The 16911-nt window shown below is 41.2% G+C and overlaps 1 protein-coding gene across 1 annotated transcript in view; it reads left to right on the top strand.

Annotated features, from left to right (window-relative positions):
- Crybg3 (crystallin beta-gamma domain containing 3) overlaps window positions 1–16911 on the top strand; it is a 112010-nt gene that overhangs the window by 69980 nt on the left and 25119 nt on the right. Inside the window, exons 13-17 of the mRNA XM_052740942.1 lie at window positions 4655–4797; window positions 4896–5022; window positions 5873–5905; window positions 11438–11547; window positions 14745–14871. Of these exons, the coding sequence (XP_052596902.1) occupies window positions 4655–4797; window positions 4896–5022; window positions 5873–5905; window positions 11438–11547; window positions 14745–14871 (540 nt within the window). The remainder of the gene's footprint in view (window positions 1–4654; window positions 4798–4895; window positions 5023–5872; window positions 5906–11437; window positions 11548–14744; window positions 14872–16911) is intronic.

The raw sequence follows: 16911 nt of genomic DNA, 5'->3' as shown, positions 1-16911 counted from the left end.
TGGTACCCATTTCTGTCGTTCCGAAGACATGGCCTTAAAGAGCACCTTCACAGCAGAAAGCGGGATTTCATTCCATCCCAGGCTTAATCAACTTGGTATTTCATGGGCAGCTTCCTTTAGGGTCACCTGGCAGGCCAGCACACATGTATAATATGTTTGCATGACTTTCAGACACTATTCTAGAAGTCTATTACTAATATGCATTCCGATGAATTATACTAAAAGAACTATACATTTTTAGATGCAAAATTATTGTTGAAAGTCTTTAAAGACATGGTATTTGAGTTACATTTTGAAAATCTGTGTATTCTTTAGCCAGGCACATAAATGGGAAGGAGTGATTGTGACCCTGAGCTGGTATGACATACCTTTTCCCCCTGTAGGCTGGGATGTCTATAACCTGGGAAAGGGGGAAGCATGGCATTCACAGTCTCAGTTAGTCATGTGAAATCACCCTGCCAACAGGCAGGAAAGCTGTGTCGTGTGGTGTGCGGTTTTAGCTCAGATCTCCTGGCTGCAGTACGTGGAACACTCTGGATTTACTAAGGTCAAATAGCGGATATGTTCCTCCGGGATGATGGGAACTGTGCCATGTAGAGATTGGAAGAGGACAGGGAGAAATGCATTCCCAGTTCCAAATGAGTCACTCAGATATTCACGTGTAGCTGATTGCTTTTGAAGAAAGTGGACACTGAAAGGAATGCAGTGGAGTTCAGGCTTTGGGGTCAAGGACTTTTTATTCCTTCTCTTCCTCAATAAACTGTGCTCAGCGTGCATGTGTTCCTTCAGATTTACTTCTGCTGTTTGATTTTGCTCTTAGCCAGACCCAGAGTATGTCCTCCGACCTCTGAACCCAGGTGGAGTTGGAGACCACTGTTTCCTTTAAGTTGATGGATTCACCAGGTCTCCACTGGCTCCTAGATCACAGTGCCCACCCAGGGTCAAAACATACAAGCTCCCTGGCTGGATCAGCTCAGACGGTGTGTGGAATTTAAAAGTCCTCATATTGCTGAGCCCTGTGGTTCGTCTTTGGGCTTAAAGTGGCTCTCAGTTTGCTCTCACAGGCAGTCCTATGCTTGAGACTGTACTGAATAAGTCGAGTACTTAAAAAATATAAGACGGAATATAGCCTTTAAAATCACTCCACCATTGTTCATCTTCTTTAAGCTGAAAACTTATCCTTGCCCGAATTTAGCGACTTACATGTGCAGAGAAGATCAGGGGTGTGGTAACCTAGAATTCATAGGTGGACCCCAGCCATACTCCACTCGCCTCCAGAACAAGGCACCTGGAAGTTTTGTTTCATTGTCTGGGGTTTTCTGGGTGCTGGGGAGGCCAGCCCAAGGCCCCATTCATGCGGTGCAGTCACTCTACCGTGAACTACACCCGCAGCCTGACTTTTCCATATGTAATTCCTTATTTTGTACATGTGACATCTAGATGTTCCTCCTCAGGAGGGTGGACCCAGCACGGGCCCGTGACCGAGCGCACGGATTGGCTCTGAGCCCCAGCTCTGGCTGTCAGGGTTACCACCTCAAGGGCTGCCAGTCAGCTGGGTCTGAGATTATGTGTTTGACAGGTCTGAAGGGAAAATGCAGAATGAGACAAAGCCGGGGGGTGGGGGGTGGTTCAGAGGGAGAGAAGAAACTGGGAGAAGATGAAAACCAAAAGATGGAAAGCAAGAAAAGCCACAAATGAAAGCAGAAAACAGAGAGAGAGAAGCTCCACCACTTGGGCCTTCCCTGCAGACCACTGCTAAGGCTTTGGGGGATGGGAGGCGATGTAGAAAACTCGGGGTGTGTGAGTATGTTCTCATGATGCTGTATGCTGTCAGCCCGTGTGTACTGTAGTGACTCATGTGATAAGAGACCCCTCCTCTCCTTAGCTCCAGGCCTCACTGTCACACATGGCCCGAGCCTCCGTACCATTGCTGGGCTGACTTTTCTGGCTGCATCCGCTCCCCTACTACTCACACAATATGTGTGCAAGTCAGTGCTCAAGTCGACTGCATCCCTGCTAGCACAAGTATTTCTGGATGAAAGGGCAGATAGACAATACACATGCAAATGCCAGTGGTGGTCTATGTCCTTCTCCAGTGAAACAGTGATCCAGGGCACATCTCAGCGTATTGGGCTTTCCGGTCCTAAGATCCCAGCACAGTCAATAACAGGCCCTCGCAGAACCAGAGGAACTAGAGTTAGAGGCAGGGAGTTTGAGCCATGGGAAATGCGGAGGAGAGGTCACTGGGATGGAGCACTGCCCCTGAGCCTTTCCATTAGGGTTAGATCTGGTTTGGTTGGTCACTGTTGATACTGGTTCCTGACAAGCACCAGCCTGAGCTCTGTTCAGCCATCACTGGACCCGCACAGTTGCTATAAGCTGGCCAGTGCCCTTTGAGCATGGAGGAACAGAGGCATGACTGTGTCTGGGAGCCTGTGATGGGGAGGCTCCTGGAAGGTGATCACAGGTTATTAAAGTGTGCGTGCCTGTGTGTGTGTAAAAGCAGAGATTAGAAGAACTAAGAAATGTGTTTTAGAAATGGACTTTTAATAAGAGCCGGGACATTGGCTGATCCAGCATGTACCTTTTCAGTTTACTTTTTTCTTCTTTTAATGCAGCATGTGAAATGAACAAAAGCAAGGACTCCTCTGGAGATAGAATTGAAAACTCAATTATGGGTTAGAAATTATTTTGTGATGAAAATTTTAGACAAAAACTGTTGTCCTTTAACCTGAAGTTTGATAGCCCCACTTTCTCAGCAATTTTTAAATCCTTGAAAGTTGGCCAGGTGGTGGCGGCGCACGCCTTTAATCCCAGCACTAAGGAGGCAGAGGCAGACTGGTCTCTGAGTTCCAGGCTAGCCTGGTCTACAGAGTGAGTTCCAGGACAGCCAGGGCTACACAGAAAAACCTCATCTCCAAAAACAAACAAACAAAGGCGGGGAGGAAGGGAAGTGAGCAAGTTGTCCAGTGCAGGAGGATTAAAGAACATTTTCCTACTTAATAGAGATGCTGGGGTTTTTTGTTTTGAATTCTTATTTTACTCACCCATAAGAAATAAGTATTCGCCTGAAAGTGTTGTATTTATAGATCTTATTTTTACAAATTAAAAAGGTAAGAAGTTTAGTATTGTGGGGTATAGAGAAACTGACAAGCATTTTCTGTATTTCTAAACAATGAACTAATAGAAGATATTTGTGTTTATGTGTACATGGGTTCCTGTGTGTGTGTGTGTGTGTGTGTGTGTGTGTGTGTGTGTGTGTGTGTGTGTAGGTCAGAGGTTGACATCACATGTCTTCCTCTAAATATTTCCACTTGATTATTCGAGCCAGGGTCTCTCACTGAACCTGGACGTCACTGATTTGGCTAGGATGGCTGGCCAGAGCGGTCCACAGTGCTCTACTGTGCCCAGGGTTTTTGCTTTTCTATTTGTTTGTTTTTAAATTTTTTAGAGAATTTTATGCATGTCTACAATGAAATATGATCTTAACTATTTACTATGTCCTCCTCCCGGCTCCCCTTATATGTCCCCAACATGCACCGGCCAGCTTCGTGTTCATGCCTCTTTAAAATAAAAAATTTGATAACCGGTTCTGTCCATGGGTGTAGGGCTACCCTTTCATTTCTGTGCTTCTCACTGGCCATGTGGCCTCCATTCTGTTTCCCCAGGTGAGGTGTGGAGCCACAGTGACAGTGTGTCATGCAGTAGTCCTTCCACACCTCACCTGGGGAAACGGGATGGAGGTCATGCGGCTAGTGAGGACCAGTCGATGAACTTGTACAAATCTGTCTACTCATCTACCCTAAGCTGTTAATCATTTAAAAAAAAATGAAAGGTAAGCACTTAAGGAAATATTGATGATTATACGCATATTGCAAAAAGAAATGTTGAGAGATTGTGTGTGTGTGTGTGGTGTGTGTGTGTGTGTGTGTAATTTATGTAAAATCTTTTAAAATCAAGTGTGTTTATCATTGGATAGAGAAAATTTGTTCAATTTTTGTTCAATTTTTGATAACATGTGTGTTTTATTATATATTATTTAAGTCTCTTCCTGGAGGGCTGTGACACAAAATTGCATCTAGTCATTTTAAAGTTTCTTAATTTACTAGTGAAATTAGAAGTTTATATGTTTGGCTTTAATGTTGGTCCTGTGAGTTGCCTGTCTGTAGCTGATTATGTGTTTATGTTTAAAGTTTTCATAAGATCATAAATATATCAACTTTAAAAACAATTTTCATGGCCTCATTTTGATTTTTGAACATGTGGTTTTCTGAAAGCTCAGTTGTATCTAAGGCTCATAAAATCATGCCTCCTGTTGCTCACAGTGCATTAGATTTTTCCCTTTACCTTGTGAGATTTTGCTCAAGCGGGAGTTTGACTATTTCCTGTAATTAGTGGTACATGTGATACAGCTGATCCTAGCAGTTTACCTAGAACTGTTGACTAATTTCCATTTATTTGACATGTATTATTTTCAGATTAGAGCAGAGCCAGGCTTCATGTTTTCCTCTCAACTGTATTGGGATAGAGATTACAGCATTGTGTTTGATGCCATCAAGGTTCTTGCTGGAATTATTTGTGGGAACATTATCCTGACAGTATGTGGAATTGTGCTGCATGTGTTTTCTTAAATAGCCCTCTCTCCTCTTTTTAGAACTTTATAGAATCTTCTATCACACTGTTTGAGTCCGACCTAGAAAGTGGGAAGTTCATTGACATTACAAATCAGGAAATTTCTGACTTAGAAGAAATCGGCTTTGGCAGTGAAACAAGATCCATTCACGTGAAGAGTGGAGTGTACGTAGCAGCCCCTGCCCCAAGAGACTGGGGGAGTCGGCGGGGCTTAAAGCTGTGCGCTTCTTGATTCTACTGCTCTCCTGTTCTCTGCTTATTAGATGGGTTGCCTACCACCAGAAGTTCTTCTGTGGAGATCAGTACATTTTAGAGAAAGGAAAATACAAATGCTTTTTTGACTGGGGAGGATCCAGTAATACAATCTTGTCAATCCGACCAATCCAGCTGGTAAGTGAAGTGTGGGGCAGACCAGGCCAGAAGCATGTAACAGGATACAGCTGACTGTGCAGAACACTGTTTTACAGTGGTTAGATTTAGATTCTGTTCATGTGTTTCTGCATGCAGTAAATAAAACACCACATGCATTTCTACTGATTGGGGAGGGAGCTAGTAGATAGGCATACATCCTTGAGGCATCCCGATAATAGAACCAGTTCATTCATTCAGCAGCATTGCTTAGTGCCTCTGACTTGTTAGACACTGTGCTGACTCACCGGAGATAAAAGATGAGTATGACTTCCCTGATGGCTCATCATCTCCTAAAGGGAGAGAGATTCAAGGGCAGCTAATTATAGTGCGGCTAATGAGAAGACTAAGTGTGTAGATCATTCTGGAAGAGGTGGGGAAATGACACTCTGTCTCTGGGGGTTAAGACCTTGCCAAAGGAAGGGACACCTGTGATACCTTATGGGGGTTTTTCAGGCAGAAAGAATAGCCCATTGAGAGGGAGCTGTGTGCAGAATCACAAAGTGTCAATCCCTGTAGCCATGGTCAGTGAGAAGTATCACAGTGGCCTGGATGTCTGTGCCTTAGTGTCAGAAATTGAGGCCCTTTCTAAAATGTACCGGGGCGCTCTTTTCTCCTAGCTACAGAAGTACTCAAAACTAGTCGTGAATACTAAAATCATTCCAAGAAAATTCCATAGGTTATTTGGGACAGAAGGGGTCATAGGTAGATGAAGGAATTTAGTAAATTGGTGAGACCATGAAAACCTTTTTCTAGGGATATTTTCAAAACCTTCTGAAGCTAGCTAAGATGATATGATGCAATTTTGAAACTATTTTAATATGTCTTTCAGGAACCACTTGGGATAAATGAACCTCCACATTTGGTATGTTTCAAAATATTCTTCATTTATCATTGTTGGAGTATTTACCAAAAGCATGTACACTTTCTCAGATCTTTCTCTTTCCCTAGCTAACTTTTACGTGTATGTGACAGAGCAGGTTCCCGTTGCACTCCATGCTCTGAGCTCAGGAGTCTCCTTTTCATTAGTTGGTTTGGCTGCGATCTGTCACAGCAGCCTTCATTTCCTCTGACAGAGCTGGTGCTCTGACCACAGTGGCCCCTTGGAACCTGTGCCTCTCTGTCTTTCCTATTGCCCGTCCGTCCGTCCGTCCCTGTCACTGCCGCTCTCGGAACCTCACATCACGGTGTTGCCGGAGGAGCAGGGAGCTTACAGCAGCCCCTCTCTTGCTGGGCTCATTATGCACACAGGCTTAGAAAACATTGTTACTACGTTAATTTATTATTTTCTGGGGAGGGCTGTGCTCTCCTGCCGTGGTGCATGTGTATGGCAGTCTGAGGACAACTTGTGGGGATTTCTGGTGTTCCCACTCAGGCCATCAAGTTTGGTGACAAGTACCCTTACCCTGAGCCTTCTCATTACCCTGTACATGGATTTCTGATACTTGTATGATTTTTTAAAATCTCTAGTAACTTTAAACCTCCCTCTCTTCCTTTGTCTTCATGTCTCTGTCTCTCTCCCTCTCCCTCTCTCTCTCCCTCTCTCCCTCTCTCCCTCTCCCCCTCTCCCCCTCTCTCCCTCTCCCCCTCCCCCTCCCCCCCCCTCTCTGTGTGTGTGTGTGTGTGTGTGTGTGTGTGTGTGTGTGTATGTGTGTGTGTATGTGTGTGCGCGTGCGCGATGGTTCAAAGAATTTTGGATAGGACACCCAAGCCTAGTGTTGGTTTATTGTCTGCTAAGGTCTGGTAATTGTGTTTGGTCAGTACTTGTAATAATTTTGGGGATTAACCTCATGCATGAAAATAAAACTTGAGATTCTGAATTCCAGTCAGTGTTATTATCATACAGCTAGAGGAAGGAAAGCAGACGACATCCTGTAGTTTCTGGTTTCAAGGTCTTACATGAAAGAAGGACCTAGATAGGGACAGAAACACAGTGAGAGACAAACACTGCTTTCCCTGTTTCTTTTAACATAACCTAGTTAGGAAAATCCTTGTCCAAAGCTTCGTGTAGTGATTGATGACCAGTGACATTCACTGCCGGAACGTGGTGTGAGTCTTCTCAGTGTGTACAGTTTCCATGTTCCTGTCAGGGCCTGCACATTTCAGTTCAGCTTAGTTTAATTGTGTTCTACTCACTGGAAGTGCTTTGAAGTTTTTATTATTTTCTAGTTAGCTGAGACCTTTTGAGAACAGTTCCTCCATGAACACAATTGAGTAGTTGTATTTAGAGACACTTCCTGCCAGAAACTTTATTTTGGATCTTTGGAAACGTCCAGCTGTGGATTTTTGAAGCACATGTTTTACATGAATCAAAACAGCATGTGTAGATAAAGACATTAACAGGGACAATTTCAAATTCTTTTTTTTTTTTCCTTTTCTGGGTTTCTAGTGCAGATTAAACATCGCACTCTTATTAGCTCTTTTTTCCCCTCCCAACTCCATACTCTTTGTTTTTTAAAATGAAGTTGTTTGGGGGCAGGTTGCTGGATTATCTGTATACAGTTTCCAGATCAACTGGAAGAGGAAAGCGTAGAAGATGCTCAGTGAAATCCACTGTGCTTCTTTTTTTTTTTTTTTCTAACTGTGGCTCAATTATTGTGAAATCAACTTTTCTGACAGGTGTATGATAGCTGATGTTTGGTAATGTGTGTACAAAGCCTCTTTGTTTATACAGCATCAGAGTCCCTGTGTTAGGCCATTTTCTTGTTTATATTTACCTAAACAAAAACAAACCATCCTTGGCTGTGTGTTCACATAGGATATTTTTCCTGTCTGAGTAAAGAAGCAGTTACATTTCAGGTCTCAAGTCAGAGAGGGAATTTTTCCTCTTGTGTTAATTATCTCAAGGAAAACTAAAAGCCGTTCAAGAAGGGGAAAAAAAAATCGAGAAAATGTACAGAGAGTAATGTACATCATTAGAGTTATAGACATAGGATTGCTGGAGGTTTTGTAAGTATGAAATATACATTTCACTGTTATATTAAAAGAAACCAGCATTTGTGGTGGAGGGTGCTTTGTTCTTGAGATGCAGACCAGTCACTAAGTCTGATTACCAACTCAGGATTTACATAGCATAGTAGAGCTCTCTCCATCATTGGAGATGGCATTTAATTTTTTTATTTTTTCCCCCAAACAAAACAAACACTAAACAGAATATGGATTATTGTCATTATCTTTCCGACTCAGCAGGTATTGAATGTCATAAACATTACTAGATTAAATATTACAAAAGTTTATTTATTGTCAGGGGAGTTATAGTGAGTCAGTATTCTAATCCATCCTGACTTTTGACCTAATCAACTACCTTGGATTCTTAGGACCTTTCTCAAATCTATTTACAAATATTATTGTTTAGAATTTCTGAAATACTGAACTGTTATTCTACCCATATATAATTGTAGCAAAAAAAAAAAAAACAAAACAGGTAATTTCTTCTGTCACGTAACTTAGCTTCAGTGAGCTTTAAAGTGACAGAGGAGTTTATAATGGCTTTGCTTGCTGGTATATAGGGCAATGGTTCTCAACCTGTGGGTTGTGACCCCTTTGGGGGTTGTATTTCAGGTATTTACATTAAGATACATAACAGTAGCAAAATTCTAGTTATGAAGTAGCAATGAAATAATTTTATGGTTGGGCATCACCACAACATGAGGAATTGTTTTGAAGGGCTGCAGCAGGAGGAAGGCTGAGAACCACTGATACAGGGGGGATTTTAATACACTCAAGACCAGAGACACCCAGGAAGAACTATTTAAACAAAGAAATCTTGCCTGGGTGATCAGGAAGATAAGATTTTTTTTTTTTTATAGTGTATTTAATTGATGTGAGAAACTGATTTAGGTAGAGTGTAATTGAAGATAGAAGCAGAGGTTTTTGTCCAACAGTCTTTGTGAGTCTGTGAAGATGATCAGTGTGGTTGGGGGGTATTAGAGAGGAGAACGTAAACAAAATTACCTTGAAAGTCCCTGCTGGTCCTGTGGGATAAATTGAGCAGGCCATCTGTGTTTGGTCAGGAATGAAGTTACTGGATTTTTAGTTTGTCAGGTTAGACCCTATCACATTGTCTTCATGTGTACTGTAAATGAAAATTTCACAGTAAAATATATTTCTGTGAAATCTTAGTCATAAAGTGTTGATAATTTCTACTTCAAGCGGGTAGTTTTTAGGAAGAAATATGGCGTGTGTATGAAGAGATACTTTGTCATCGAGTGGCAGAATTTTCTTTTCTCTTTTTTAATAAGTTATTTAATTTTATTTTATGTGCATTGGTGTGAAGGTGTCACACCAATGGAACTGGAGTTATAGACAGCTGTGAGCTGCCATGTGGGTGCTGAGAATTGAGCCTGGGTCCTCTGGAATAGCAGCCAGTGCTCTTAACCACTGTGCCATCTCTCCAGCCCCTTTTCTCTCTTCTTTCCTCCCTCCTTCTTGCTTCTCTCCCTTCTTTTCTCTCTCCATTTCCTTGCTTCTGTAAACTTCCATGAAGCAGACTGGTAGGAACAGACACATTCCCACATGGTTCGTGGTGATGCCTGTAGTTTGAAGATAACTCGTATCTTGTTCTTCTGTTTGCTTAGTTTCTAAGCAACCCGTTGGGCTGTTTATATATCTATTGTCCATTAAAGTCTAAAGGAAAACACTCCAGTGACTTGTATAGCTATTTTCTACAACCTTAATTTTTCAAAAATGCCATCACTTAATTTCATTAGGAATGGAAACTACAACTTATTTACAGCTCCTGAGGACAGAGTTGGCTTCTAATATCTCGAGGATGCTTTTATGGATGGTCCAAACTCATTCTCAGAGCGTTACTGTGAGAGTTGTTCTATTCTGGTGCACTGATGGAGTGGCCAAAATGAGGTGGTTGTTTTGTAGGTTTGGTCTAATGTTTACTTAACTATATACTTTCTCATTGTAGAGGTAAAAGAAAAATAAACTCAAATATACATTGAACCCAGTTTTTAAATATTTGCCCCCAAATAATTTATCAAATACTCTGTGTAAATTTAAATTCCTCTGTGTATGAAGATAGACTAATGACTGAAGGGTCTCCTAACTGCATTGTCTGAACTGTCCTGCACCTGCATTATTGGTGTCTAGAATTTGACATTTCCTCACTTCATGGTGGAATGTGGAAGTATGTTTTTTTGTTGTTGTTGTTGTTGTTGTTATTTTGGGGGTAGGGTTAAGACTGGACTCATGCATGCTGAGCAAGTTCTATGTCGATAGCAACATCTCTAGCCTGAATGAAAATGCATATTAAACCCATCAATATATGAAAGATAAATTCTACACACCAGAAACACATGTAGTGAATAAGATAGCTGTGTGATCCATTTTCATGTAGTTTTTCCGACTTGTTCTGTGAATTTTGATTGTGTTTGCAAGCTGCGAAAAAGTTTTCTACATTTTCAGAAGTTTGTGTCTCATGTTTTATGAATCTTTACATTGTGAGACATACGTCTTGTTTGGGACTTCCTCTTTTCTTGTTGTCTTGTCCACCCGAGGAGGAACCTGACCGAAATGTGGTGAATCTTCTCCTTAAGACTGGGAGTGCCTCGGTGCCAGATGCTCCAAGTACAGTGTGGTATCTCAACAGGAAGTCACATTGGTCAGGGGAGCAGTGGTGCTCTCACTTCCTGGCTTTGGCTGATCTTCAATATCAGACCAAATAAAGTCAGGGCAGAATGGGACTGCCAGGAAACAGATTTGGTTACAGGACCCTTGGGAAGACGAAGACGGCTCAAGGAGCCTTGTTCTGCTGGCCGCCTGGGCAGGAGAACTGAGTGCAGGTCATTTATCAAGATTCAATCCTTGTTACCATGAGAGCATGTAAGGGCAGCGTGCCCCTTGGGACAGGCCAGTTAGAGTCTCCAGAGGATTAGGAAATATTTAATTATAGAGCTCATTAATTTATTCTTGCTCACTTTCGATTCAAGGCCTCTAGAGCTGCAGCTTACTGTTTTCAAGATCAAAAGGGAATTTTAGTTGAGATTTCATTGTCTGTCTTACTTTGACAAAATGTCAAGTAGAAATGTAGTATGATACTCATCTGTAAACTGTACATTTAAGATATTCTTAACAGAAAACTGAAGCCGTAACCTGGAAATGTATGACATAGATGCCTCCCTTTCTTCACCATAAATCAGGGGCTAATCTGATACAGTTTGATACAAAGTATGATGAAAATGATAAATATTGAAATTTCATCCTCATAAACATGTAAGGAGAAATAAAGGCACTTTCAGGAGAATGTCACCATTCTTCACATAACTTTAGTGATAATAAATGAAACATGAATCTAATATCCTGTTGAGCTTTTATGAGTGCATTAAAGTTTATTTGCTTGTGATGTTACACAGCCATTTCACGGTCAATTACTACTATGTTCTCACAGCTCAAAGCGTTCAGTAAAGCAGGCTTCCAAGGCGAGTGCATAGACTTTATAAAAGAATGTGCTGACCTGACCTCCTTCTCGCCGTCCTCCTTCAAGGTTCTCCGTGGCTGGTGAGTGTGCTCCTCGACTCCTAAAACCAAATTTCTTTGAAGTTTACAGAGGGCAGCCTTTTTTTTCTTTTACCTACAGTTGCTAACTAGTCTATGTTAATCTTGCTGAATTTGTAAATTTAGTTATACAGAATATAAAATAAAAATGTTGATTATCCAACTTTGGGGGCCTTTTAATGATTTTATTTCTCAATATTTTCTTAGATGATTTTCTAAGATTATTTTAATGTTTATGTTGTATGTTTACCGTATGACACAATGAAATACTACAAAATAGCCACTACTTTTGTCCAGGCAAGATGTATTATTCCTGTTTGTTTAAAATATTTTTTATATCTGTATCACAAATAAGCTTTATTTGGAGTCAGGATTCTGGAACTACCACCATGTCATACCTCAGATCATTTTTGTCACTTAATCATATTTTTAAGGAACTTTAAATCCTTTATTCTTCCAATTCCAAAAGCATGGTCAATCTTTTTCAGATGTGAAACTGTACATGATTCCTTGGGCTGAAGTATAGTCTATTGTCGTATAATAAGATATACGCGACGTAATGTTTACTAGTTTAGCCGTGTTTAAGTCTGTAGTTTGGTTGCCTTCCCCGTATTTCCAGTGTCCACCTGATAGCACTTCACAACCCCTCACGCCTGTCAGTTTGCCCATCGTCTTCTTTGAGCCGGTATAGATCAGTGCCCCCCATTCCAGGTTAGCATTTTCCCTTATCAACCTTTATTCCTGTTGCCGTTGAGGCAGATCAGATTTACCTCCTCCTCTTCCAGGCTTATCCCATTAGCTGCTCTCATATTCCCTACCTGTTCCTTGTCCTTCCCCCTCCACCGACATTACTCAGCCGTTTGTCTTATCCATTGCCCTCTGCGCCAAGGCCAGTTGGTAAGTCCCCTCAACTCTGTGGACTTGGCAAACTCTGCCTCTGGTGCCTTACTACCCCATCATGGTATCACAGAAGCGAGTGGCCACTCGTTTAACTCAATTGACTAGAAACAGCTGAAATGTGATGAAACTTTACTGATGCACATGGAGATTGGCATTGTGTATGTATTACGAAGTAGCATTCTTTTAATTTTAAAAAGCATTTAAAATTTAAAAAATTGTTTCAGCATGTGGGCTGAATTGAAAAATAAATGATGGGGCTGTTTTGGTACACAGTCTGTGGTTTGCCAACCCTTGCAAGGGTTGTGGATCTCCAGTAAATGGAGCCGGCCGATGATATTTATTCATTCCTTGGATATGGTAAAAGCTTACATACTGGCAGGTCTAGTATATATTATTTCAGTATCACCTGCTTCCCACTGTCCCCTTAAATGATGTTGAGAAAGCCTTCACCATTGGAAATAATTGCTGGCATTGAATGGATGACATGTTTGCTCTTCACAGTCCCAAAGCCACCGCCTTCCCAATTGCTCCTCACTTCCCTGTTGCCGGGACACTACACATGTCCTTTCATTACCTACTTGTCCTCCATGATGCTGCAAAGTTTTAATACTCATCCAAATACATTCAAGTAGTATTTTCCTTCCATGTGTCCTTATCACTCTGCTAATTTGATCTTTTGTACATTTGTTACTGTTTTTATATTTGCTCCCAAAGGGTTTGAGGATTTTACAGCACTAAAATATAAAATCTTGTAAGTTCAGAAAGATTATCTGTCACTCTATTATAAGAGAGGACTATGCAGCAAGGCCTGAAATAGTTTTTGTACCATTATTGGGTTTTGAGTTTCTTCTCCGGTAAGGTGAAAAAGAAAATGTTCTGCAAGATGATTTTTCATTTATCAAGTAAAAAGAAACACTGAAGTCTTCCTACAGGAAAATCTTTGTTCTCTCTCCCGATGCTGAAATCTAGGACAAATTAGCCGCATATGTCCTTATGTGCTGGAAGTATAAGTATTAAACTCTAGTGAAATGAAAAGAATTTTAGAACCATGGAGACTGTCTGAGCACCTAGTTTTTATGAGAGACCTGGATTGGAGCCCAGCCCAACTCTTCCCAGCTATATAACTCTAGGCAGTGGGTCATCCCAGATACACAGGAAGAAGGATGATAGTATTCTCCTCAAAGGATTCTTTTCTCCTCCTGATGCTGTGCATTGAATTTAGGGTCTCAGTTGTGCTAGGCAGGTGCTCTACCACTGAGCCATACTTCAGTGGATTCTTAAGCACTATATAAAATACTGAAAATGAAGGGCTAATACATTTAAAATCCTTGATAAATGTCGGCAATGAAATATTCATCAGACAGGAGAAAATGACAGTGAATTACAGTGCCACCCTGCATTCTGATGGTAATACAGAACTACCTTGGTCTAGGTAAAGTACAGACAGTACTAACATTATTTTTTTTTTTTTGGTTTTTTTTTTTCTTTTTTTTTTTTTGGTTTTTTTTCAAGACAGGGTTTCTCTGTGTAGCTTTGCGCCTTTCCTGGTACTCGCTTTGGAGACCAGGCTGGCCTCGAACTCACAGAGATCCACCTGCCTCTGCCTCCCGAGTGCTGGGATTAAAGGCGTGCGCCACCACCGCCCGGCCAGTACTAACATTATTAAATTATGGGCTAAAACAAACACCCAAGCTAAATTACTCATAGCCAATAATTTTTCCCTTGGGCTCCTCCTTTAGGAAGAACCTTAACCAGGTTCTTGGTGCATGGTGTATTGAATGTACCTCAACATGAAGGATTCACTTAAAAGTTTTTTTCTCTTAGTTGTCTGATATAAAAGTGACAGATAGACTTTAAAACTTATCCCCAAAAAAACTTAGTTCCTTTGATTAATAATCACCATAATTTGATCCTGGGGTTTTTTACTTGAAGGAACTAAATTTACAGATGTCTTTAGTGTAAAGCAGATGTCTTTTTATTTTAGGTTTCAGTTCTGCCATTTAATTGGTGTATCTTTGGAAAATCACTTTACCTTTTTTGACCTTTAGTATAGTGTGTTGGTTGTAGAAATGAACTTATATCTTCACAACATAAGCAGTTATTGAGGACACCGTGAAATAATGTCTGTGACTGATGCCTGGGGTATAGTAAGCAGAATGTAAGCAAGAATAGTCACTGTTTATTGACCAATACTGCCCCATACCATCATGACTTCTGTGCCTTAGTTTCTCTAGCTGCTGACAGGACAACCTTGAGGACAGATGGAATGTGATTTGAGTATCTTACCGCTTGCTTTATAGCTGGCTCCTGTACTACCAAGAAGATGTTTTCTATCATCAGTGTGTATTGGAAGAAGGCCTCTACGTTGACCTTACTTCCTGTGGCTGCCCGTCGGCTAGAGTCAGAGCTCTCAAGCCCATTGACTATGTGAGTAATCTGCTGAACTCGTGGCTATGAGACATGGCTGTGTAAGGCCCTGGGGCGCGTGCATTAGGGCAAGGGTTTGAGTCCAGTTGTGCCACTTCCCGGCTCTGTAACTCCAGGCAAATGCGTTGTCTCTCTGAACTTGAGCATGCTTGTCTGCAAAGGAGGCAGCAGTGATCATATCTCCCTCAAGGGATTCTTAAAGTCCTAAGTACAGTAACATACATGAAAGGCATGGCTCTTTGAAGAATAGTTTACAACGTGACATTAGAAGAAATATTACAATGGGAAATGCCAAACTATCAAAACAGGAGTAGTTTAATTATTTGTTTTTAGGAAACTGAGGTTCACTCATGAACCTCCAGCCAAGGTGATTTGTAGGAATGCAATCTCCATGCATTAGAGTAATGTAGACTTGTGCTTAAATCTCAGTTTGGTGCCTTTCCTCAGCTTGATTGGAATTGGCAATTTCTCATGTGTTAACTATTAACAAGAACAATAAAATTGACTCTATAAAGCCACTGAAGTATTAAATGAGATGCTCAAATTGTTATAGCTGCTTAATTATAAAAAGGATAGCATGGTTACCTTTACATTGGAATTGGTACCTTTACATTGGAATTGAGTCATAGGATAATTTGCTACTCAGGTTTCCAGGGTACATTAAGACATGGAGCACCATTGGCATTGACTTTAAACTTGGATTTGGGAAGCTGGAACTTTATTGTTTATTCTGTTCGGAATTATCTGTGTCCCCATGGAGGCCCATGCTTGAAGAGTAAATAAATCCTTTGCCACAGATGTCTTCAGAAATTTAAGCATCAGAAAACTAGAATCAGCATTCTGGGCTATCAGGCCTAGGCTTCTGTTCTCTCGAGTTTGTGAACAGAAGTGATGAGAGTCCAGGATACTTCAAGGTCCTTATTAAGATGTTTCTCTAAGGACATGTCTAGTCAAAGCTTTAGACGTACACAGAGCTGGTAAAGAGCCCTAGATAATAGTGGGAGTGACAGACCTTCCGGCCAGAGCTGACTCCAGGATAATGCCCATGCTCAGCTCCTTTGATCTGAACCTTAGCTGAGTCATCTTGTTTCACAAGGCATTCCTGGAGAGAGTATTCTTGGTATCAGGCTAAGAATAGCATCTTGGCTGAGGAATGGGAATAGAAATAGACTTCTTGATGTCTCTCACTTGCCCAGTGGACACTAATTCAAAAGAATAGGTGGCTCCTAATGCTTCCTGTCTGCCACAAAAGTGGTAAGAGACACAGAGACAGAAAATGTGATATGGCCATGCAGGTCTTGAAGGCATTGAAAAAGCATTGGAAAGCCATCCACATTTACAGGGAAAGGGATTTTATTTGGAAAGGAAATCCCGCTGGTCACATCAATAGAGATAATACTTGGTTCTAATTAACTCAGAAAACAAAAGATGTCCTAAATATGCAAGCACTTTATTAAAAAGGTTTTTTGCAAGATGAATTTGGTGAACTAAATCAACTAAATTTTAGGGACTCTATACAGAAGTAGATCCTAATGACTGGAATGCTTAAAAGGTGTGTGCAGGACATTTTCTGCCCATTAGGAAGAACTTGGGAAGCTGATTTAGTCACCAGAAGGCTAGTTTTTGAGCATGCTATTTGGTGTAAAATAAGTATGTCAAAATCAGTGTACCTAGTCTACTGTTCCCTGAAAAGAAGCTGTCTCTCCAGGTCCCAAGCACATACAACGTCTGTGTCTCCTTTCCCTGGACAGTCCTAGACCCTGATCCTGTTTCCCCAGCCCATCTGCTTTCTTTGTCCCTCCACTGTGGTCTTAGGATAATAGACCTTTTTATATATGTGCCTGTGCCACAGCCCAGTGTGATTCTAGATTCATTGTAGGAAATGTTTCTGTCTGGCTGTGGTAAGTTTACATGTAAGGTAGTCCATTGGCTTTGCTTTGGATGATGAGCACTGCAGCTCACAGGGGTATTGACTGCAGTTTCATAGACATATTAAGACTTAGTGCTTGGTACTGTAATGGTATCACACTGAAGAGCCTT

The sequence above is a fragment of the Peromyscus californicus genome, unplaced genomic scaffold (genome assembly GCF_007827085.1).
Source record: "Peromyscus californicus insignis strain IS unplaced genomic scaffold, ASM782708v3 Scaffold_16__1_contigs__length_79575227, whole genome shotgun sequence".
In the NCBI taxonomy this organism is placed as follows: domain Eukaryota; kingdom Metazoa; phylum Chordata; class Mammalia; order Rodentia; family Cricetidae; genus Peromyscus; species Peromyscus californicus.
Note: the sequence above shows the minus strand (reverse complement) of the source record. Positions and strands in the feature narration are given on the sequence as shown.